Source organism: Gobio gobio (assembly GCF_949357685.1).
Source record: "Gobio gobio genome assembly, chromosome: 21".
Taxonomy (NCBI): Eukaryota; Metazoa; Chordata; class Actinopteri; order Cypriniformes; family Gobionidae; genus Gobio; species Gobio gobio.
The window spans coordinates 24,058,031-24,083,488 of NC_137117.1; the positions used below are offsets into that span (position 1 = coordinate 24,058,031).

The following is a 25,458-nucleotide window of genomic DNA, read 5'->3' on the forward strand; positions in this document are numbered from 1 at the left end:
CTTCAAGTAAAGAACTGGAATTAGGGGCACCTTTGACTACTTACAACCTTGAAGAAAAAAAACACACATTTAGAATATATATATGTAGAGACCCCAGTGAGTCAACGTATAGAAAAATAATATAGGAACTAGATTTGCTAAAATATACTTATAAATACGCTACTAAGGCTTTCTGGAGTCTTTTTTTTTAAACGCCACCATGCAGGTTTCCTAACTTTTTTTTTTTTACATCACGACTCTCTCTCGTGACGTAATATGACGCAAAGTTTAAAAAAGGCTTTTTTTTAGGTTTTTGTTAAAATTTGTGTATTGTTTTGAGCATCAAGAAAAAAAAGAAGAAAAAAACCCCCCCGAAACGGCCAACAAATTTGTGTGTCTTTTTAAAACATTTTAAATCCTGCATTACCTTTTCATATGGTATTTTCATACAAGGTTATATGTATTTTGATTTTTTTTAACCTGCAATAGTCTTTATCATTAATGACGCATTATAATATCTCTGATCAACAAACACAATTGTCAGTATAGAAAATAAATGGAACACATCGTTCAGTCTCAAGTTCATTTGTAATCTTTATGATTTCTCCTCACCTGTTGAAGGTTTGATGACGCACAAACGTATTTCTAAAAGCTGATTGGCTTGAATGGTTACCTCTGTCAATGATTGGTTATATGCGAAAGGAGGCAAATTTCTTTCTTTCTTTCTTTATTTGCAATTCATCATGGCTTTGAAGTTAGTATGAAAGAAAAAAACTGTAGGCTATAGCCTATAATAGGCTATATTTTGAGGACTGTTAAAACGATTAAAAGAACAAATAACATTTTTAAATAGTCACTCTGCTCTGTAACAATTTCATATATGAATAAAGAGGAAAAGTGAAATACAGATGCAAAATTTACCTTTTAACACTCATAGAAATGAAGTCGACACTAATCTATGGCGGAAACGTTCCCCTAATCGAAGAATGACTCATTTACAAGCCCATTAAGTAGCTTCCTTCAGGACATTTAGTTATGCTAATTACATAGGGTTGAGTGGTAATAATTCTACAGGTATCGCACAGAAACTGCAGTCAGACTCTTGTCAGAGTCTCGCAGTTTTATGAGCGGGTCGTCGTCCACAGGGGGTCTTGCATGGGTTTCTTGTTCACAGTGAAGAGCATTATTGTACTCGTGCCATGTCAACTGCTTAATCCCCCCCATTGATGCATATAGACCGAGATATCACAATAGTCACATTGTCAAGGGGTTTGGCGACTTCTGAACCCGCAGCAGAACATGCCTGATCTCAACAGACTGGCCACTGTACAGTGGTAAACACTCGCATCGGAGAGAAGAGCAAACGCTTAAGATAATGCTTCATTATACGAATTTATAGTTATGGCAGCTACTGGCGGATTAATTTTCTTATCTAGCTCATTTTCAGCTTTTTTAAATTCTGGCTAAAGTGTTTCTTTTTGAACAGTAGCTAATACGTGCTTCTTGTCTTGATGCACATTTATATTATATATTCATAATATCATATTGTGATTGTATACAAGTAAAGCATACTTACTCTCTTTTCAGAATATTAGGACACCGAGACCTCTAGCGGTATTACTGAATATTACAGGCAGTGTACTCAGAAACTGTTACAATACGAAGTGTTATAGCTACACTAGTTCAGTAGGACTTAAAAATTAAGCAAGGACGCATTAAATGCATCAAAAGTGACAGTAAAGACATTTGTACAAAAAAACCTTTACAATAAATTCAGTTCTTTTCACGGTTTTCATAAAAAATAATAAGCAGCACAACAGTGGGTCACAAAACAAAACAATCCTTAATACTTTGATATTTAACATTTGATGTTTATTTTTGATTAGTTACAAAACATAAATAGAATCAACAGTTGAATTAGTTACAATTTACAGTAGCTAAATCACCAGCAATAAGTTTAGTCCTCTATAGATTATTTTCACTTAAATAACCTTTATTATTGGTGGTGCCCCTGGTTTTACTGTACACCCAAAAGTCACTCCACTGTAGAAATGATTTGTCTTATAATATTCCCAATCGAAATTTTGTATCATGTTGTAATCTTAGAACAAACTTTTGGGGTAGAGTTGTAAGCCAGGGGAACTCGAGAAACCGTTTAGGACTTGTGTCTTATCAGATAAACACAGCTTTCTCAACACTGATCAGTACACAATTTTACATTTTTACAACCCCTTTCAAAATACAAAAATAATGCTTTCTTTTTAGATTACATTTTTGTAACACTTCAGCAGAGGGTTATCTTTACATTTCCCATTTGTACAGATCAAATGGCTAATGTTGGTTTTCTTAGACACAACAGCTTTTTGCTCACCACTATACTGTTGGTTTACTGTGAGGAGGTGGGTCTTGTCTTTAGAAAAAGGACATAAAATACTGGAAACCGTACGATCCCAATCCTCTGTAGGCAATGGCCATGTTGACTTCTTTTTGTAACATCCACGAGTTCTAGCATTAGCACAATTTAAAAAGCTTCACAAAATGAATCCATTCCCCATTCCCCGTGCACTTTACACAATACATTCCATCCTGTCCATCTCTCACCTACTTGTTGAAAAACACAGGTTGCCTCTTTCATACCAACCTTCAGTTCCTTTTTTCAACAAAACATTAAAAACAGCCAGTTTTCTGTATACGGGCATTGCAGGTTTATGAATGCTTACTGACAAACGCTTTATAAATCTTCAGTAATCAGTAAGTTACCGGTCTGATTTAAAGGCTGGGCACTGATGAGATCTCGGTCTAGATGAATCACATATAAGCTTTATGATCAGTGTAGAAAAATACACTGTAGAAAGGCAACCCATTTCTGAACGTTCGCCCAATCGTAAATTTGCCTGGCAGTTGTGTACATGTCTAGATCTTATTTTTCACCAGAGAAGTATCTGATGAAATGCCAGATTCAATGAGGAATACATCTTTTTGCCAGTGTTTTGCTGATGCGCTGCGTTCACGGAAAGCAAACTCACAGTTCACAGATCACATTTCGGTGTGTTCACGGAAGCACGTTCATACGGGACTGTGCAAAAATAGACAAGAACAAGAACAAGCTGCGTTCACTTCACTTGAGCTTTCCAAACAGCCGTCTAGTCTTGCACTCTTCACCATGGGATTAATGTTAATAGTGTAAACCTTAAAAGTATGAACGTCTGCAAGAGAAAAATACAGAGAGAAAAATACTGCAATCATATTAGCTAGTTTCATTTGAAATCAAATGAACTGAAGAACTGTTTTTTTTTTGTCTTTCTCAGAATCAATTGCAGGATTGTAAAAGGAATTAGTCAATGGCTATTTGTTATTCTAGAAAAAAAATCTTGGCTAAATCTAAAACGTTACTGCTATTTATCATTGTAAAATATAATACATGAGACGCATGCCTTATCCGTGCACAACACGTGTTTTCGTAGCTAAGATGATGGTTGCAGGGTTACCATGCTCTGCGCTGGAACATGCGATTGATCTCGCCACCGGCTGAATCCGTTGTGCTCTATTAAGATGGCGCTTCACTGCTGACGTCTGGTTGTTGTCGTTTCTGTGCGTATATATATAAAAAATATTTCTTTTAAGCTATACAGACCCACGTCACAACAACACAGAAAAGAATTGAAATATTACTAATTGCACTTTTTCAAATTCAAATAGTCCTTTCGTTTGAAGCACTGATAAATAAAAACAAAGAGGATCATATCTCATGTCAAAAATGTCTCTATATAGGGCGAGTTCAGGTCCAACTAAGTCAGATATAAAACGTGACGGTGCGGAAACACACAGAGGATATGTATTGAAAAATGCAACACAAACACGCACTCACACAAATACACACACTACAGTATTTTTACACCCCCATACCCACACACACCAACACGCAACCACTTGCTACTAGTGTCCTTCCTGTACAGGATGTACATCGGGTATTCCTCTCCATCTTCTCAAGCAGACCTCATCTCACTGCTGTCCTAAAGGAAGGGTGGACGTGGAGAGTTTGGAGTGAAGTTTGGCACTGGAAGGCAGAGCGGAGGTGCAGCAGGAAGAAGAGGAGCATGAGGAGGAGGAGCACGAGCAGAAAATGGTGTCTTGATTGGCGGTGGCGGCGGGGGCAGAGGCAGCTGTGATGCTGGTGGTGGGGGGCGGCGGAGGCCCCGCTGCAGTCATGAGCGAGGGGGAGGCGCTGGGGGGAGGCGCGCCAGACACCAGGGGCTGGGATCCTGACAGGAGCTGGACCTGCTGCGGATGCTGGGCAGACGGGCTGTACTGCAGGGGAGGCTGCAGATGTGCATTCTGCTGGGGTAGAGGAGCGATGGGAAATTGCGTCGGAGGCGGCTGCGTTTGTCCACCAATGGTACTATAGGGGGTGGACGCCATTGTAGACATGCTGACTGATACAGGAGTACTCAAAGGAGCCCCGGAAAACCAACCCGATGAAGCTGTTGTCTGCAAGATAGAAACATTATTCACTTATTGTTTAATTTTATTTTTAGCATCACAAATAACAATTAATACAGAGGAATCCAAACTAGTCTGAAACTATATTGAAAATCACGGATTAAATATTCAATTTAAATTTGGAAATAAACACATTTTTGTTTACCTTTATGAATTTTTAAATGTGGAGGAATGGCACTAAAAAAACATTGTTCAGTGAGTTTTTGTGGGTGAAATACAGTAATTTCAATAGGAATCAACGCAATCAGAAGGGTAAATTCGCAACGGGTTCAAGTTGGTCACTCAAATTTGCTGCACTGACCAACAGAAAGCAGCTTGGTTTGAAAGTGACTTCACACATTGCCACACTACTGACAATAGATAAGGAACTTTTTTTTGCTCGCAAAATTTCACTAATGTGATCGTACCTTTAGACTTTTGGATTCTGCTGTATAACAAAATATTTTAACCCATACAGGATAGTGCAAATGGAGTCGCTATTTGTTGTATGAATGCTTTACCTCAGTAGTCTGGCCCCATCCGCCCAACTCCTGCACTTGTTGGATCTGTTTGATTTGATTCAGTGAAGGTTTAGGCTGAACAGGGCAAACAGCTTCTTTTGACCACTCATCAACAAGCTTATGCAGTTCATCTGTGAATGTGCTCTTTCTATTGGTAGAACCCTGGGCTGAAGGACTATGGTCTGAAAACAAAATTATGAAATTGTTAAAGATGCCATTAAATAAAGACAATGCATTTCTTATTAATTAATTACAATATCATTCAAGTTCAGGATAGGTACATTTTAGGCATGTGCTGATATCAAATTTTCATGTTGCGATTACTTGCTGAAGCTTTTATCACGGTATACGGTATTATCACGATATTGAAATTCGTTGCAAAAAATGTTTTTTGTCATACTATAACAGGTTTAATAACTTTCTTATGGCAAAAAGAACCAAACATTTAAATACAATAAAGCAATACACACAAATTTATAAAGTAAACAATATTTAAAAAAAAGATTAAAGTGCTAAAGAATTAAAGAACTAAAGAATTAAAAAGAACAATAGGTAACACTTTACAATAAGGTCTCACTATTTAATGCATTAACATTAACAAAGAGCGAATAGCAAAATTTTTACAGAAGTTATTATTCTTTGATAATGTTAGTTAAAAAAAGCAACTGTTAGTTAGTTAGCTCAGATCCATTAAATAATACAGTTACAACTTTTGATTTTAATAATGTGTTATTAAATGCTAAAATTTACATTTAACTAAGAGTAATTCATGCTTTAGAAGTATTTTTCATTGTCAGTTTGTTAATGAATGAACTAATATTAAATAATAGAGCCTTATTGTAAAGTGTGTGATTGAACAATCAGAACATATTCAAACAATATCTAGGGCATGTAATTTAGCCCAGATTAAAATATAAAATGTTTAAGTTTGAAAATGAATAGCCATAAGTCTTTAAGTATTTGGTTATGTGATGAGCGTTTACGAGGGTTACCGGGGAAACGGCTGCATTTCTGCTGTTCCGTCAGCGCCCTCTGCTGTCAGAGAGTGAATGTGCACTTCAGCATGTCTCCTTCACTTCGACATGTGCTCGGCTCATGCACGTTGGGTCTTTTTACATCAGTGCACGTTCCTCTTTGACGTGTTGTTCATTTTAAACGGTTGATGGGTAAAGTATTCTTAAAATGCATTCTAAAAATCTGAATAATTCGTAAGAAATAATTATTCACGGTATTTTGAAGTGCCCACGATAACAATATTGTGCATGTTCATTATTGCGGCATATCGTATTACCGTATATCGGCACATGTCTAGTACATTTTTAAAAAGTTTTTGAAAGAATTATTAATTTCCTTCGAAAAAAATGTTAATGGTAGTGTATTATTTATTTCAAGCATATTCTATAGCTTTAGAAATGAGGGGGCAGTGATGGGCAGTATGATTGAAGCCTGCTTTTCTCCCTACCAGAATAACTACTAGAAAGCTGAAGACTCCCTGAGTGTGTGTGTGTGTGTGTTTTAAAAGCAACAGGAAAACAGTAAAAGTGGATTATACCGTATTTTCCGGACTATAAGTCACACTTTTTTTCATAGTTTGGCTGGTCCTGCGACTTATAGTCAGGTGCGACTTATATATCAAAATTAATTCGTACTGACTGACAAGAATAAACATTTAGCTCCGTCTACAGCCGCGAGAGGGCGCTCTATGCTGCTCCTGTAGCCTACCCCTGAAAAAATTAACTGAAAACAACTGAAAACCTGTTAATTGAAATATTAACTTAAAGACAACTGAGAAAGACTGAACACAAACAAAATGTCCCCCAAAAAGAAAATCCTATTCTGCAAATTACAAACTGCAGGTAACGTTAGTAAAATATGCATCGAAAACGGTAATTGAGCAGCAGAAAAACCTCTTATAGTCCAGTGTGATTTATATATGTTTTTTTCCTCTTCATGACGCATTTTTTGACTGATGCGACTTATACTCCGGAGCGACTTATATAGTCTGGAAAATACGGTAGTCACAAAAAAAGCTAATTCTCATTATGGCAGTACCTTGGTGTGTGATGCCGTTGTTATCCATGTGAGAGTGGGGTCGGGGCCGGAGCTTGGATTTGGCGGGTCGGGGTCTGCGTGGGGATATGGCGAGGGGTGCGGTGGGCAAAGGAGAGGTCCGGGGCAGGGTCATGGACAGAGGCTGTCTGTGGTCTTTAAGAGAGCGGAGCTGCGTGTACAAATCCTGCAGCTCTCTGTTCTGCTGTGCCTGCAGGGACACCACCTCTTTGATGTGTCTACAAAGATAAAAGAGAGGAGGAAGTATCAGTAGAATTAGAAGTATTAGTATAAGAAGAAAAAAATCACTGCAGAATTCAACTGCTCTCACTTCTCTCTTAGCGTGTGGAGCTCTCTCCTCAAATCTTCATCCTCCACCTCGCTCTCATCGTCGCTGCTGCCAGGGGGAGAGCGTACGTGACTCCTGGGTGGGTGGGAGTGCACTGTAGTTCTCCTCTCCTCTTTCTCACCATCTTTCCCTTTCATTTTTCTCCTCTCTCGCTCCAGGTCAGGTGACACAGGAGAACTGTCCGTCAAATTTTCCTCTCTTTGTTCAGCCTGTGTAACTGAAAAACGGCCAACTTTTGTTTGTGAGAATCCTTGGCTTGGTGCAGCTTCCTGCGGTGGAAGGGGCTCTGCGGACTGGGACACTGGAATCACCTATAAGAAAAGAGCAGTTACTTCACAGAGTTGAAATTAGTTGTGTTAACTGGGATCACAATAAAGACAGACTATAAGCATAAACTGACCAATAGCTTAAAAAAAAAGTGAAAATGAGAATACTTTGTGTAAGGGAACAATGTCAGTACCTGGAAACGCCCTCTGCGCGAGCAGGGTTGGTCATCTGTAGATGCCTCCCTCTCCTCCATCCCCTGGCTGAAGTTGCCATCTGATCAGAAAAAAATAAAGAGAGACGCAAAGACGAGGGAACACAACAACAATAGTAAAATGAAATGGGAACATACAGACAACACAAAGAAAGACAGTGCATTTGGAATAAAAATAACCACACACAAATACACACACAAACAAACAGAAGACACCACAGACACAGGGAGATGGTATTAATAACTAAACCACACCAGAGATCTTTGACTAACAAGTATCCATGCATGTTCACATGGTGAGATTATAGAGCAGGGTTCCTCAAATCTTGCCCTGGAGGGCCACTGCCCTGCAGAGTTTAGCTCCAACCCCAATCAAACACACCAGAGCAAGCTAATCAAGGTTTTCTTTAGGATCACTAGATAATTACAGGTAGGCGAGTTTGATCAGGGTTTGAGCTAAACTCTGCAGGGCAGTGGCCCTCCAGGACCGGATTTGAGGAACCCTGTTTTAAAGTCACCATGGCAAATTACACCATCACTTGCAGTCGGTGGACATGAATACGGATATGATTATCATTTCAAATGTCATGCTGAGTGGATGCAGAGTGTGATGGGGAATGGGTGTGGGGAGGGGTGGCAGGGAGCAGATTTAACAAACAGTAAAACCAGTTCATGGAAGAACAATCTCTGCACCACAACTTCTAAAACATTAGAGAGTAATAAACAGAAGTATGCCCCCATCCATCCACACTCACACGATTGCATTCATCTGTCAGACTCTAATATCACTGCCTAGAGAGCGGCAGTGGGACCAGTCAGCATGTGTGAATAATCTGCATCTACTGTGTGTTCATGGTGTGTATACAGAAACACTATCATTCCAGTGACTATTTCTAATTGATGGTCCTAAGGTGCTTTTCATGATGCATAACCATACATACAAACATATGCACATTTAATATGTAGGTCTGTCAGGCTTAAATTTCTTAAAACTATTGCTTTAGACTGATGCTATATTACATTTAGGCTATGTTAGGAATGGCATACTACCATATTACTTACACTAAGCAAGTATATTGTGCACAGTATACAAATGTACAGTATTTATGGAACGTCCAGATGATTGTGCATGCAATTAAATAATAATTTAAGCAATACAATCAGCAAATCTTTTTTTTTACTCATTACTTGATTAGACTGCCATTTGTACAACAAAATTAGATAATTTAACTTTTTATTTCCAAGATGCCACTGAATGTACACTACTGTTCAAAAGTTTGGGGTATGTTCATTAAGATTGTATTTATTTAATCAAAAATACAGTAAAAACAGCAATATTGAGAAATATTATTAAAATGCACTTTCAAATATTTGGTAACAATGCAAGTCTTTACTGTCACTTTTGGTCAATTTAACGCATCCCTGCTGAATAAAAGTATTCTTACTGACCCCAAACTTTTGGTAATGAAATGTTGAAATGTTTATCAGTGCATACTGTGTACTTTTTCACATACCAGTTTTTAAACAAAAATGGTAAGGACAGCAGTATGCTAGTATCCATTCCAAACATACCCCATGGACATGCAAAAAATACGAAAAATAAAACCTTCCAAAAGTCTGCCCAGGTAGGAAAGAACAGGATATGATCTAAAGCTCTGGGAGAGATAAAAACTACGCTCATATGAAAAATGGATGGCTTGTATCTGAAAAATAGCTGTCTGCTTTACTAGACATTAGAATACTGTGAGTTAATTCATAAATATACACATTGTCAATGGTGCATAAAATGTAAATTCAAAAATGTAATGAGGGCCAGATTATTTTCTCGGTATTAAAAAAAGTTTGCAGCTGTTATTTTTGCATTAGAATGGAGTGGGCATGATGAACAATAAGTAGTATCTAGTATAATGCCTCTTCAATTACTAAACAAATAAAAAATGAACAGGTGCAAACTTCAGAGTCTGGCCCATGTAACTTTTAAACAAGTGTGCTATTTTGCAATTGCAGGTGCTCTGGGTGAGTGAGGCAGGGTGCAGGAAGGTGAAGGGCACGGGTGCCACAATACTGCACTGCATTTGCTGGGAGTGGAGACTCAGATCCAGGTGCGATGCACAAGGGTCATCCCTCTTAGATTCTCTTTCCTTTCTACACTCCTCTGTTCTTACCCCTGGGTAACCCATGCAGACAAAACAAAAAGGAGGCTACAACATAAATGTTAATGTACAGCAGAGCAATTCCTTTCAAACAAAAACTCAAGCAAGAAAAATGTATCGCTAGATGATGTAATGATTTCAGTACAGACTAAGCACAGCAACAACCATCATGGAAAGACTATGAGGATTAATAACTATGTATTAATTCTAACAGTATTTTATTAAATTTTTTTAATTAACAAATCCCTAGCATCTAGCAAGGTAAGACTCAGCTACATTATTGGCTACATTACTTTTAATCTAAACATTTGTTTTAGGTCAGTGCCCACCCACACCCCTCACTCGTTCTCTCTTGCGCGCTTCCTACGGACGCTACCTTGCTGGACTCTGGGCTTCTTGAACAAGCTGGTGGAGTGGCGCAGTTTGCACGCCCAGCTTTTGAATTTGCGAGTCCAGGATTTCTTGCTAACAGGATTTCTGATACTAGGACATGTCAGGTTTAGGCCAAAATATCCACCTCCTTCATTGTGCTGATGCTGCTGTCCAGGCCACAGTGGGATGGGCGGCTGAGAAGAGGAAGGCAACAAAACATCTCCAGGGGTGCAGCTTTCAGAGAGGGAAGGGGGAGCCTGGACACAACACGTGAACAAGAGGAGGTAAACAAATGTAAGATGTGCAGTGAAAAGGTTTAAATGTTAAAGCACATATACCAAGACTTTGGTAATTTTACTTTGTAAAATTTTTTTTTATGTAGACTCTAAAAATAAATCATGTGACGTAAAAAGAAGTCATGTGATGTAAACAGTAAAACAAATATTTTAAAAAGCTTTTTTTTTTTTATATAATAAAAGATCATGCCAAACTATAAATAAAACTTTACTTTTCACAAATGACTTTCTTTTGAAAAGTTATGAACTGCATTTTAACAGATTTTTGGAGGAAAAAAAATGTTTTGCTTCCTGCCACTGATCTGTTATATACACACCCCACTTACGCTTACTGATGTTTCACTGGGCACTTTCAGGGATCCAGGCTCCTGTGGAGGGGAAAGGAGGGAGCATGGAGGGGATGTGGAGGAGAAGGATGAGGCAGGCTGTTGTTGCACAGCAGATGGGATTGTCTCCTCCTCACCTGCTCTCTCCCGCTCTCCATCTGGAGAGGTGGAGGAAGAACGAGGGGTGGTGGAGGAGGTGGTGGAAGAGGTGGAGTGAGGGGATGTGTCTGAGGAGGTGTCTGAGGAGGTGGCAGGAGGTGGGGAGAATGCGTAGGGGGGCTCTGAAGACTCATCAACTGCAGTGGAGGCTGCAGCAGATCCCGAGGTGGAGTTGGGGGCAGAAGCAGGTCCGCCCGTGGAGGCACTTCCCAGTGCTGCCCCGCTGTGTTCCTGATACAGCAGAGTCCTCAGTTTCTCATCCAAAGTCTTGATTCGGTTGTCCACAAACTCGATTTTGGGTGGACCTTCGCTGTCTGACTCGGCAACCGAGGAGGGCTGGGCTGGAGAGGGTGTGAATGTATGGGAGAGGGCTGGCAGAGAAGTTTCAGAGAGTGGGAGGGGTGGGAGAGAGGTGTCTGAAGAAGGTTGGGGTGGGGCGGAGTGGCTGACAGTGTCCTCACCAGTGGACAGCTCAGACTCTGACTGCTGGACAGATGCCTGCTTTTGCATAGCCGGAGGCACCGTGGTTTGTGCCATAGGCATCATATCATGCGGTACCTGCTGAAGTAACGTCTGCGTTTGCTCAGCGGGAAGCTGCTGCGGGATTACAGGCTGAAACTGAGCTCGAAGCTGTAGGGGATCCTGCGTCTGGAAGCAATGCTGAGGCTGCATGGTCAGCATCGTTGGGGCCTGTGTGGTTTCTTGAGACACATACTGTTCAACCGTGTGGTGCTGGATCTGCTCGGCATTGGCTGTTTGCTGGAGACCGTGTTGCTGCAAGAATGCGGTCTGTTGCATTGCTAGCTGTTGAGAATCAACTGATACTTGGTGAAGGACCTGCTGAACTTGGGCAGCTGGGAGGCCTCCCTGCAAAGGGGCCGTCTCCATTGGTATCGGCTGTGATAGTGCTTTTGACTCGCTAGGCTGGAGTTTAGGTGGCTGTGGAGTGACCTGGAGCACTGGATGAGGCGTAATCTGTGGTTGCTGAGCCTGTTCGGTAGTGGCCATAACGAACTGTAGTGTCGGGGTCTGTTGAAGTATATCTGGTGTCTGAGAAGATGAGATTTGGTTTTGAGCTAGCAATTGCTGTGATGGATCAACATGGGTCACCAGTGATGCTGGAGGGGTTCCATAAGCAGACAAGTTAGAGAGGGGCTGTTCACCCTCACCTCTAACTGCAGCATCTCCTTGTTCTACATTGGAGCCGGTGAGGGCTGCGACTGCAGGGAAAGGAGTGGCAGAGGTGCTGGAAGCCATGACAGGGACTGAGCCTGCAGTCAAGGTAGCGGAGGAGACTTGCTCTACTGTAGACAAGGCAGAGGGTTTTATATCTTTTTGGGCAGCAATGGCAGAGGCTGACATGGATGCAGGGGCTGACATAGTAGAGACCAGAGGAGAGGATGCAGATATTGAAGAACTCGGGGAAGATGCAATCCCAGCAAAAGACTCTGAGCGCTGAGGGCTCTCATGATCTGATAATACATTAGACAGAAAGTTGAAAATTCTTCAGATGTCATGCTAATTAATATCCGTCTTATTAATTATCATCACTATATCATTATCTTAGCTGAAAGCTAACAGCAGAAATGTTATGAACTTTCACTCAATCCATTCTAGGTTATTTCGATTTCAAATTTCACACCAGACCAAAAGTATTGTGCATCACTACCTTTCTCGGTTTCTGTGGACTTGGGAAGTCGGCTCTCTCCCATTGGTGGGGAAGTGGAAGCTCCCTGGTTAGACTGTGAGTCACGATGGCGAATGGTTTGGTTAATGAAGAATCGCCAGCGACCCACGGGGGAAGATTGAGGGGCTGAATCCACTTCGCAAATAGGAGAATAACACAGAAACATTATTTGGCTACTAACTGCAACAACGGTGTAAAATGAAAAAGTCTTGGTTAATATTTTTTTATTTTATTTTAATCACGATAAAAAGACACCAAAGTTACAAAGACAATGAAACTTTAATCCTAACTTTATTCTTCAGTTCCATTTATGACAAGATCAGACAGTTACACTTACTTGTCGCACTGGATGGGGTGCTCACATGGAGTTGCTCCAAGGACCCAGTCTGAGACAGGAAAAAGCCTCATAAAATTTGAAATAAAAAGCCAAACATACTCAATTGTTCAAAAATCTAGGGTCAGGTAAAAATGTTTTAAAGGAATGTTCAGCAAGGACACATTTTGATTGAAAGTGACAGTAAAGACTTTAATTGAATAGAATGACTTGAATAGAATTTTGTATAAGTGTTTAGTGAACAAATAAATCCTGTTATTTTGATCTTTCTATTCACCAAAGAATCCTAAAAAAGTATCACAGTTTCCACAAAAATATTAAGCAGCACAACTGGTTTCAACATTGATAAACAAATCTGCATATTAGAAACATTTCTGAAGATTAATGTGACACTGAAAACTGGAGTAATGGCTGCTGAAAATTCAGCTTTGCCATCACATGAATAAATTATATTAAAAACAATTTTTTATTTGATTTGTAATGATATTTCACAATAATACTGTTGTTACTGTATTTTTCAAATAAATCCAGCATCGGTGAGCATAAGAGACAAAATCTTAATGACAACTTTTAAATGGTAGCGAACATTCAATAGCATATCAGAAACAAAACGTTATTTTAAATGATGTAATTTTGCAGTAAAAATGTCAGTCTAATCAAATAATGAGTGTACAAAAAGTTAAAATGTGCAGTTGTTATTGCTCTCATGTTTAGCCTTAACGACCCAAGCTCTGGAAAAAATTTAATTTTTCCAGAGGTGTAAATACTTTCCTAAAAAAGGGAATAGTTCATTCAAAAATTATTGCTGGGGATGACAGACCTGTGACTGAGTGCTAAGTATTTCTTGAGCTTTCTTCACTATAGCTCTCAGCTCCTCAACAAATTTCTCTTTCTCAGGCTCAAGGACAAAATCCTCCTCCACCTATACAAAACACATTGAGAGGAAATTTACCAGTGAAGACATACTTCAAATGAAAAAGAAACAGGTTTCAGAAATTCCCTTAATATGTTGCTTCTTAACTCTTTCCCCGCCAGCATTTAAAAAAAAAAAAAAGTTGCCAGCCACCGCCATGGTTTTTTGATCATTTTCACGAAAATGTAATGGCCCATAGAATATTTTGTTGTATGAATATCTGAGCATGCAAATATATCAAAAGAAAGAGAAGACCCTCTGCTTTAAAAAAAAAAAACAAGAAGAAAAAAAAACAAAAAAAACAGAGAAAACACGGAAACCCGGAAAATTCTGTGTTTGGCAGGGAAGCGTTTTCTCACAAATAACAGAAAATGTTGTGTTTGGCGGGGAAAGAGTTAAGAAGCAAATGAATCACATAGCTGCTGAATATATTTCACCATGTAATCTGCAATGTCTTCAGGTGCATCCCCCTCAATGTCAAACTTGAATGTGACCATCTTGTTGCTGTGAGTCTCCAACTGACACTCTACCATGTTGTCCCCTGTGCCTGAGACCTACAATATAGACAGTGTTCATAATAAATGATTCAATTACTTAAATTAAAAGTGAAGTTCGTAAAATATTACAAATATTGTAATTTACATACCTGCAACATGCTTAGTTGAAAATGACTTTTTTCAGTCTTTTGACAGGATGATCTCCTCTGAGATTTTACCTTATCTAGTTTTCCACAGACCCACAGCGATTGGGCCTCATCTCCATTGGCAGGAACAGAGCTGGATTTATACAATTAAAAAAAAAAATGTTTGTGCACGGTTAAATGTATACCATAAATGTCAAAAAAGTACACACAACTACTTACCCTGATGAAGAGCCCCTGTTGGCAGACTGATGTGGGCTCTCCTGTTAAGACAGAGAAAAGACAAACAAACAAAAACAGGAACCACCACATACCAACAAAAAAACAAAAAGAAAAACAAAACATCAGTTATGTAATGAGTTATGCAAAAAATAAAACAAATAATAAAACATTCCATAAGTAAAATGAGAAGCAAAGTATTACACAATACTTTGTGTAAACCAAAAACAAAATAACTGTCCTGATTTCAAGAGACAAAATTAAGTTTGATTTTTGGAAGTTAAACTTTGGTTTTGCAGGCGTTAAGACGTGTTAAGAAGTAGTGGGTCTTGCATCTCAAGTTAACAGAGTTAGAAGAGATAGATGTTTGTTTGTCTTCTACCTTTATTAATCTGTTCTGCAGAACCCTCATATAAACGTATATGGGTCACTTTTATATATTGCGATAAACTCGCTGGTCAAAAATGCTCACTGCTAACATGTTGTATATTTGAAACTAATATAAAGTGCTTTTGTACCTGAGCAATGCCCAGCAATGCAGCATCACTTTCTGCCAGCGAGGTGGTGGGCAACACAGATCCATTAGAATCATGGGACTGTGAAGCATTGACAGTAGGAGGGGAATCGGGGATCATGTCAGCAGGCCTTGCCTGGTTTAGCGGTGCCTCTGCTGGGACAGGAATTTCTGAAATTGGGACAGCTGGTTGTAGGGCTGGGAGAGTGGCAGAGGGCTGTAGGATAGTATGAGATGGACTAGGGGGGATTTGGGATGGTATAAAAGCAGCTTGGGAGTAATGAGGCTGCTCGAAACTTCCAGTAGCCTCTATGTGGGTCTGTGCCTGTGCGTTTGAGTGTGCTTGGGACTGCATGTTAATCTGTGTGTGTGTTTGAGCAGGAAGTGTTTGTTTCTGCTGGTTCTGGGGCAAGGGTGGTGGACCTGAGACCACCTGACTGTACAGAGGTACCGTTCTAGCTTGGGTCTGAGGTACCTGACTGGGAGCAATGTGTACCGGGAGCATATGTTGGAGTATTGGTTGAGGCTGACAAGGTTGTTGGTGGAGATCTTGTGGTAGAACAGCATTAGGTGGCAGAAGCTGCTGTACAGGTTGGGTCTGATGTTGATGGTGGAGCGGTTGCTGTTGCTGCACATGGTGGGCTTGAGGCAGTTGCTGCTCATGCTGTTGGGTAGCCTGAGGTTGCACTGGAGGTATGGGCAGCAAGACCGCCTGAATCGAAGCCACACTGACTGGATGTTGCTGAGCTTGGATGACTGGAGAAGCCTGCATTTGTGATTGGTTTGTCTGTTGTAAATAGCACTGCATTGATGAAGCGGCCATTGGGTTGATGGTAGGAGCATGTGACACCGGAGACAGTACTGCTTGCTGATATTGCTGCACAGGCGGCGGCGGTTGTTGTGGTTTCATAGATTGTGTGAGGTCTAGCTGAACAGACTGAATAGTTTGCGGACCGACAGGTGCTTGAGCATATTGTGTGGGCATAAGTGTAGAAGCAGCCGGCACTGTAGCATGCACAAGAGGCGCAGGTGCAGGTGACCCTACCACGACTTGAGACTGGAGAGAAGCTGCAGCTTGAGGTGGTATTAATTGAGTTTGAGATGGAAGGGTTTGCCCTTGTGAGACCATTTGTGTTTGAGTTGGGACAAAGGAATGAATAGGTTGTGGTGTAGGAACTTGTGTTGGAGATGTGATTTGTTGGGTTGGTTGTGGAACTTGCAGCTGGCCTGCTTGAATATGGCCTCCCATTGACTGCGGCGCAGGATGACTTTGAGTCTGCAGGGGAATCTGACCATAAATTCCAGGGTCCCCTTGACTCTGGATTTGTACTTGCGCTGAAGGTTGAGCCGCCATCTGAGGTGGTACCTGTTGCTGGATGAGTACTGGGGCTGGAACCTGACTAGGTATTTGAGCACTAACCATTTTTGGTACCACTTGAACTAGGGTTGGAACTTGTAACTCTACCAGAGAAGGTCTATGCGATGCCTGGGGAAGGATGGCTTGTTGCTGCTGAATCAAGACCTGTTGCTGCTCAGTTTGTTGTTGAGAAAGATGAGGTTGAGGGGACATTATTTGTTGAGAGTGCTGCATTTGACTAATCTGCTGGACCATCTCAGGAGGCTGTGATTTCCCTAGATTTGCCTGATCTACCAGAGCTGCATGTTGCTCGATATGCGGTTGCTGCATCAAAACTTGTTGTAGTTGTTTCTCGGCTTGCAGAGCTTGCTGTCGCTGTAATTCAATCTGGTGTTGTTGCATCAGAAGATGTTGCTGCATCTGTGACTCTCTCTGTTGTAGCAATGTCTGTTGTTGCTGCTCAGTCTGTTGTTGAAATATCTGCTGCTGCAATTGTTGATCTGTCGGCTTCTGTGGCTGTTGCTGTAAAGCATGTTGCTCTATCTGCTGAGGCTGCTGGCGTAATAAAGTTTGTTGCTGTTCAATGTGTTTCTGCTGTTGCAGCTGTAGCAGTACCTTTTGCTCTAACTTTTGCTGCTGCTGAATGAGTGCTTGCTGCTGCTGCTGTTGTTGCTGCTGTTTAAACAAAGCCTGCTGTTGCTGCTCCAACTGTTGCTGATGTAAAAGCGCTTGTTGCTGCTTTAACTGGAGTTGCTGCTGTTGTTGTAGCAAAGCTTGCTGTTCCAACTGTTGTTGCTGCAGAAGAGCCTGTTGTTGTTCACGTTGCTGCTGCTGCAATAATGCTTGTTGTTGCTCCAGTTGCTGTTGCTGAAACAAAGCCTGTTGCTGTTGTCTTTGTTGTTCCACCTGTTGCTGTAAAATGGCTTTTTGCTGCTGTTCGATTTGCTTCTGTTGCTGTAATGCTTGCTGCTGTTGCTCAATCTGTTGCTGTACTGCCAAGTTTTGTTGTTGCTGCAGAATAATTTGTTGTTGCTCAACGTGTTGTTGTGGCTGAATATAAATTTGCTGTTGATGTTGTTGCTCCATTTGATTTTGCAAAGCAGCCTTCTGTTGCTGCTCAATTTGTTGCCTAATCAGAAGTTGCTGTTGTTGTTGCTCCGTCAACTGCAAAGGCTGCTGGATTGTTTGAAGTACCGGTGGATGTTGTACCATGTTTTTTATCATGTTCTGCTCTTGTGATTCAGCTATTTGTTGCACATAAACTTGCTGTGCCTGTTGTTGAGGAGTCTGGTGTTGATATTGTTCTACTGAGGATTGTTGTACTGACAGCTGATGCTGCTGAACCTGCTGTATCACAACTTGTTGTTGGAGATTGCCTGGAGGTTGTTGTATGTACACCTGCTGTTGTAGCTCACTTTGCTGTGGATTGGTCATTGTTGGCTGTTTCTGCTGTGGCAAAGGGATATATGGCTGCTGAGATGCACTTGAATGTGGTGGCTGTTCCTGCAGAACCATCTGAGGTGGTTCTATATTCTGTGGCTGTTGCAACAAAACGGACATTTGTTGAACCTGGTCCGTCGGCTGTGGCAACAACACGGTCTGGTGCTGCTGCATTATATTTGCCTGTTTTTGTGGTGTTGCTTGCTGGATGTTCAGTTGCAATGTTCCGGGCAATTCTGACATCACCTGCTGTTGTGTCTGAACAATAGTTTGCTTGGGCAAAACATCAGTAGGTTGAAAAGGAGCAATACTAGTTTGGGTCTGCATGGGTGGCATGTTGTTGCCTGCTGCTATGGGTTCTCCAGCTGGGATGGAGGAAGTGAGGACAGTCATGGGTGCCTGGGGTGATATTGGGGGGATATATGACTGCGACTGTACAAGCGAACTGTGGGAAGTGGAAGCATCTGCGGGTCGGGAGTGTAACATTTGCGAGGATGTAACATCTGATGAGTATGGTGGAAGGGGCTGGTGGGAAAAAACAAATTTGGAAATTATTTGGGAAGGATGGACAGGCCAGAGCATGGAGTTGGGTAGCAAGAAGTGGTGGGAGGGAGAAAAAGAGAGAGCGAAGCATTAGTGCACTTCATTAATCATACAAAGGAAACAAGACATTTTGGAAGGCAAAAGACATGAAACAACATTTTGCACGTGCAGTTATTAGGTTATTTTTTAGACTGTTCAGACTATGATCAATGCTGCTGTTGTTGTTTTTTTATTATACGCCACATCAGATCAGAGGCAGCTGTATTCCAAGAATGAAAGACATTACAGATGGTGTTCAGGTCTGACCAATCCACCACTAAAGCTGTACTATATAGAACGCAATTTTGAACATTAAAAAAAAAAAAAAAAAAAAAAAAACACAATGCTTTCCAACTGGCAAATATTGGCCCAACAATAGAGCAGCACCATGACAGGTATGAAAGCGAGGTTGTGAGGGATAGACTTACCTTGTTTTCAATGGCATCTGCTGTAAAAAGCTGTATACATTTCTTGGAAAGATATTTTTGCAGTGTTTTGTCAGCAGAACAATCCAAAAACATTAAATAACAGATGTACAGTATGTCTATCCCTCACAGCCTCGCTTTCATTCCCTTTAAAAATCAAAGATGGTGCTGCTGTGAATAAGGTCTAAGCAGCAAGGGGTTTTGAATGACTGCAGCGCTTTCGTTCAGGTATGCCAACTTTTCAAAGAGCTTGATAAAAACACAAATTGTACTTGATGTGAACAGCTGTGGGGCTAATTTTGCAGTCCATGCATTGATGTGTTGTTTTTCACTTAGTGTGAATAGGTTTTAATTAAGAAATATTTCCAATTCACTGCCTCGGGAAATGAATTTCCATTTGCTAATTTGTAAACTTGTGGCTTTTTCCCTCAAATACTGTTGCTAGCACAACATCTGTATTCTCAATATGTATTCTTGACTTGACAAATTTCTTACTGTCTAAGCACCAAACAAATGTTATATGACAATAAATTGAACTATGAATAATATTCAAGAAATTCAAGGACTAAATACAGCAAATACAACCATTATTTCTTTCAAATGATCAGCTCATATGGTTCAGCGAGTGAATTTCAACAACAAATATGTTTTCTGGACCAAACATTAAAAATGTAGGTCAGTAAACATCATGTAACTCAGCACATGACCTAAATCAAAGTCACAGACTGCACAAAGAGATTTCTTTCGAAATTCAATTCCGTACTTCAGTAACAGAGTGCCATGTCTATGGCACAGAAATTTATTGCAACATATATTTTGACAAAAGGCACAGAACTTGAGGAGTGAAATACCCTAGCAGTCCCTCAACATATTCCACTAAAATAACTTAACATTTGACACTGAATGAACCAAGTGTCCCTGGATTGATTTGCTTTAAGTATGAATTATTGTGTCCAGTTCAACAGTGAACCGAGAGAAGTGGAAAAACACAGCGAAGCTGGACACTAGGGAGACAATCACCTGAGAATATTGTTGAGGCAGACTTAATGGGATCTGTGATGCCATAGTGACTGGTTGAATGAAAGTCTGTGCCACAGGAATGTTAGGAGCACCACCACCACTTTGGCCAATGGAAATGCCAGATATCCCACCATTCTGGCCAACAGGCACATTTGGAACCCCTCCGCTCTGACCAATAGGGAGCAGCTGGGGGTGAGATATAACCCCTCCTGCTTTCACTCCCTAAATAAAGGAAACAATTCTTATCCGACCAAAGAGTACATTCAAACAACAATTTGAGTTTCAACAGTTTCAAATGAGCAAAAATGGTGGTGTCTCAGCAGCTGGGGATGTATGGCACTAGATAAGAAAATAGTTTCTGAAGTAATGGTACTTACAGATGTGCCAGTGGGGTAGCTGGTTTGAGCATGAGCACATGGGTTCCCTGACTCGGGTACAGAAAAGACTTGGCTTTGTCCACTGACAGCAGAAAGACTCTCAACCTCTAAATATGGAAAAGTAGAATGTCAAATCAACATGTATGCACCAATTCGGGACAAATAATAGTTACAACTGCCTGTTAGACCCTGTAAATAAGACTGTGGTTCTAAATTAACTGTGCACCTGTGAAGCCCATAGCAGTCCCTTGCTGTTGGACATGTTGGTCCACTTCTGGCAGCTCCTCTGCCTCTCCCTGACCCCCAACAGCTGCAGCAGCTCCTGTGCCCTGTGAGGAGGTGGTGCAAGAAGGATGGACGTAGGAAAAGGACGAGGTAAGGACCGTGGAGTCACGGCGCTCATCAAGACTTTGTTGTTGTTGCTGCAGAAGGAGCTGCTGTTGTTGTCGCCGTTCACGGGACTTCTTAATTAGAGTCACCCTGTCTCGGATGGACTTTCCCACCACCTTAGCATCACTTTCATGGAAAAAGCCAGACTTCACCTATAAAAAGGCAATAGAAAGGGAGAATGAATTAAAAAGTTCTTAAAGAGATTGTTACCGAAAAATGAAAATTCTGTCATCGTTTACGCACCCTCATGTCATTCCAAACTTGATGCAAAAGCACCTTAGAAACAGATTTTTTTTGTCATTCGCTCAAGGCCTTTTTGACTGTAATTTTATTTAAAAGAGAGAAAAAAAGTTTTTAACTAAAGTCAAGTAAGTTTGGAATGAAATGTGGACAGCATTTTCATTTTTGGGTGAACTGTTCATTAAAACACAATAAATAGCCCAAATTGTAGTTCCCATTATTTCTGTTTTTACAGATTTATAAACCACTTTTCCTTCTATTTGTTTCTCACCATCTCCAGTGCAACTTCTTCGGCACTGTCATTCTCCAGGTCATAGCTGAACTCGATGGCCTCATTGTCCTTGTGCTTGCCTTTGAGTTTCTTTGGATCTTCAACCCAGATGCGCAGGGCCAGGCAGTCTTTGCAACCAGTATCTTCCTCTGCAAGCTCCACACGCACGCCAGTGTCCTCCGCAAAGAAGGCATGATTTAGAAGGTCCTTCACTGAGAGCCTGAGGGTGAAAAGAGAAAATTTAGATCACTTTGCATTCTTGCTTCACTTACACAAGAACTTCCACCATTTAAGTGCTTACCGCTCTAATCGGTTTTGGCGAATGCAGCCCTCAATGATTTCCTTTACCTCAGGGTCATTTACTTTGTCAAAACTGGCAGGCTTGATACCCTGCACAGAGATAAAATGTAGTGTGTTAATCCCCAACATGATTCCAACACCTGCATGATGTGCATACAAAAATTGTGTATTTAAATATTAATAAAAATTACAATAGGGTGAATTCACTAAGAATTCATTTTGCCTGCTGACAGTGAAGTTTATTTTGCTCATCTTTGCTAAACAATTTGCCTGGCTCAATTCCCAATATTGTGGGAAGGTTTTGAGAGTCAGACCGTGGTCTAGTGTACTTTACTGAACGTGTACAGCATCATAGAGCATTGTATTGAATTGGCTCTTTAAAAAGCAGGACTACAACACATGTCAGAAAAAAATGCTCTGCATCTAATGAATTCACCAAATAATAATCTACAAACTAAAAGTCATATAAAGACTTACACTGGTGACTTTGCGGTAGATCTGTGCAGCATTTTGGCATTCTGAATATGGGTACTCTGAGGTAGCCATTTCTAGCATGCACATGCCAAAGGCATAGACGTCTACTGACTCATCATAGTGCTCCTCATACATCTCTGGGGCCATGAACTCCGGAGTACCTAAGAAACCAATACAACATTAATTTGACATCCTATCTCTTTTGGCACCTGTTTGTCATTTTTTTCTATCTTTGTCTTCTGTTGCTATGATACAAACAAATCTGTTAAACTACTTCTTTTCTCCTTGACAACAGCCAATCAATGCACAATTAGTCATGAAAACTTCTGAAGCCTATAAATGTGCATCCTCCATACGAAAGGCTTTTTTTAACCTCAAAACGAGTCCAAATAATTTCCCTCAGATTCAACTGCAAAACACAAGTACACAATCTTTGAAACAATCAAGAAGGCCTTGAAGCAGTTGTGTATCTTTTCCTGGCTTGATCTCACAATTACTGAAAAAAATTATGGTGAAGGATTTTTGCCATTGCAAACAGAAATCATCATCTAAGTAGCACCCTGGTGCTTTCACGGATCTTGTTAATCATGATACCCTTTTGCAGCGACCTATATCTTAGTAAGACTTTCAATATTTAAATACTTTTTCCAAATATGCTGCTGGGAGCGTTCAGGTTTACCCTGTTAAAAAGAACAATGCTATAAATAGAAATGCTGCTTTCTTTTTTATGTTTGTACTAATGTGAACATCTGGCATGCTAACTTTTCTCTCAGCAAAAAAAAAATCAATAGGTATTGATGTTTTTATGTGTGCACATATTGTGGTCAATAATGTGGAACAGCGAGCAGAGCCCTTTTAGTGAGCTCCAATGTGACAATATGAGTTAAGATAGCTAAAGAGACAAACGAAGCAAGAAGATACCTTTTCTTGGATCCTTGACATTAGGGCTGGCCGATAAAACGATAACAATAATTATCACAATATAATTTTCCTCGATTAAATTATAACAAAAGTTAAGGGATAAGTGTTCGATACAATGTTTATGCACAAAGCAAATAATGCTGCGCCTGCGTGTTGCAGACCACCGCACTGGTGCCAATACCATTTTTGCCTAACTGAGAAGCACTGCCATTTCTGTTGCATTTGAGAAAAATTAAACGGCAAATGCACCAAAAGCAGAATGAAACAGAGTTGCTCGTTTGAACCATGCCACACGGAACATTTATCAGCTTGGCTCACCGCAGCGAGCATAGCGCGAATGTGTTTACTTGCACTGACTGTCTCAATCACGCGCCCACTAAACAGCGCTTTGAGATCCAGTGAGAAAAGTTCAAATGCTGCGTGATTTAAGCTATTTTAAAGCCAGATGAAACAGCGCTGACGCTCTCACCAACACTGACACGGAAAACAGGAGAAACATTGAGCCACAACAATACAGTTAGAAGGCTTTTCAAACCACAAGTCACCAACATTTACCATGATTTACTGTAGTAATACTAACTGAAATCATGGGATTGTGGTATAAATGTGGTTTATTAGGGCCCGAGCACCGATGGTGTGAGGATCCTATTGTAGAGGTCTACATGGAGGACCCGAGACCCGAGGCCCGACCCGTACAGGTTCGGGTCTATATTTTAAATGGTCAGCCGTTTAAAAAAAAAATTACTTCGGGTCCCAGATCTGTTTAACGTTGTGTGAGTCGATCGGACACCCGGCCGTAATAAGAGTCAGTCAGTGCTGTCTATGTTTTGTACCATGCAACTTGTACAATTAGAATGAGAAAAGTGTGAGCTGGGAAATAAGGTGAAAAAACACAAGATAAAGATCATATTTGGTCAGTCATTTGGTGACATAAAGGCCTTGGTGATGTTAAATTGTGAAGATCTTGAGTTTTCGCTGAAGGGCACGTTTAATTAATGTTTTTGAAAAAAGTATCTTATGCTCATCATGCATACATTTATTTGACCCAAAATATAGAAAGATTCTTTTTAAAATAATGGTTTTCTATTTTAATATACTGTAAATATATAATTTATTTCTGTGATGCAAAGCTGAATTTTCATCAGCCATTACTTCATTTATTCATCCAAGAATCCTGAAAAAAGTATCACAGGTTATGAAAAAAATATTAAGCAGCACAGCAGTTTCCAACATTGATAATAAATCAGAATATGTGACACTGAAGACTGGAATAATGGCTGATGACAATTCAGTTTTACGTCACCAAAATAGATTATATTTTAAAGCATATTAAAATAGAAAACCATTATTTTAAATTGTAATAATATTCAACAATATTACTGTTTTTTTCTGTATTTTTGATCAAATTAATGCAGGCTTTGTGAGCATGAGACTTCTTTCAAAAACATTAAAAATAGTAATATCAAATCATTTGTTCATTTAAAATATAATAGGCCAATACAACATTTTGTTCACATGCTGTGCAATAATATATGCATGCATGAGATAAAAAAAATCATGTTTTCTGTTAAGAGTGGACATTATATTAAGGTTAACACAATAATTGCTATGATCCTGTTATTAGTATCCTCAAAGATGTTTTTTTTCTCCACTAAACACCTTAGCACTTTACCTGACTGAAAGGTTCATTCGTTATGCGTTTCTTTTGTCTTCTCAGCTGTGAATCACAGCATTATTCATGATCGTTCACACCGCTTCGCAGGTGAGCTTTGTAAACAAAAAGTCTTATAAAATTTAAATCAATATATTTTGTGTGAATGAGTCGGCACAATGATTCTCACATCAGTTTGAAGCAAAAACTCTAGGAAACAACATCTATTAGTCAAAAGCCTTGTGGACACATTTATATATTTACTGTTTACCTTTTTGTGGCCCTATTTCAGTATTTTTTTTTCAAAAACCATGCATAAACGTTATTCTCTCAAAAATACAAGAATATACATACATGTTGCTCTGGTATCCCAGTTTGTGCTGAATACAGTGTAATGACATGTTTGCTATTAATATGTTTATAAGCAACTGAAAAATGTAAGAGCATGTCAAAACTTCTAAAGGGCCCAAAAAACTGTCTCAGACTCATAAGGGTTAAATCTGGTTCTGTTGCATAGAACTGAATAAAGAATAATATAGTGA

The 25,458-nt window shown here is 40.1% G+C and overlaps 1 protein-coding gene across 5 annotated transcripts in view; it reads right to left on the minus strand.

The window, feature by feature from the left end:
• Positions 1–1,827: 1,827 nt before the first annotated feature.
• wnk3 (WNK lysine deficient protein kinase 3) overlaps positions 1,828–25,458 on the minus strand; it is a 54,972-nt gene continuing 31,341 nt past the window's right edge. The window contains exons 5-24 of one of the 5 annotated variants that reach the window (XM_079803360.1): positions 22,348–22,505; positions 21,872–21,960; positions 21,571–21,790; positions 20,896–21,211; positions 20,670–20,776; positions 20,293–20,514; positions 15,473–18,790; positions 14,958–14,998; positions 14,742–14,871; positions 14,533–14,649; positions 14,003–14,104; positions 13,186–13,234; positions 12,831–12,983; positions 11,003–12,633; positions 10,526–10,637; positions 7,838–7,917; positions 7,360–7,688; positions 7,032–7,267; positions 4,980–5,161; positions 1,828–4,467 (exon numbers count right to left, since the gene is read on the minus strand). In XM_079803360.1, coding sequence (XP_079659486.1) covers positions 3,982–4,467; positions 4,980–5,161; positions 7,032–7,267; positions 7,360–7,688; positions 7,838–7,917; positions 10,526–10,637; positions 11,003–12,633; positions 12,831–12,983; positions 13,186–13,234; positions 14,003–14,104; positions 14,533–14,649; positions 14,742–14,871; positions 14,958–14,998; positions 15,473–18,790; positions 20,293–20,514; positions 20,670–20,776; positions 20,896–21,211; positions 21,571–21,790; positions 21,872–21,960; positions 22,348–22,505 — 8,078 coding nt within the window. In that variant the 3' untranslated portion in view covers positions 1,828–3,981. Of the gene's footprint in view, positions 4,468–4,979; positions 5,162–7,031; positions 7,268–7,359; positions 7,689–7,837; positions 7,918–9,630; positions 10,023–10,384; positions 10,638–11,002; positions 12,634–12,830; positions 12,984–13,185; positions 13,235–14,002; positions 14,105–14,532; positions 14,650–14,741; positions 14,872–14,957; positions 14,999–15,472; positions 18,791–20,292; positions 20,515–20,669; positions 20,777–20,895; positions 21,212–21,570; positions 21,791–21,871; positions 21,961–22,347; positions 22,506–25,458 lie in introns of those variants that run through there. The other 4 variants (XM_079803359.1, XM_079803363.1, XM_079803362.1 and 1 more) reach the window with 4 other exon arrangements.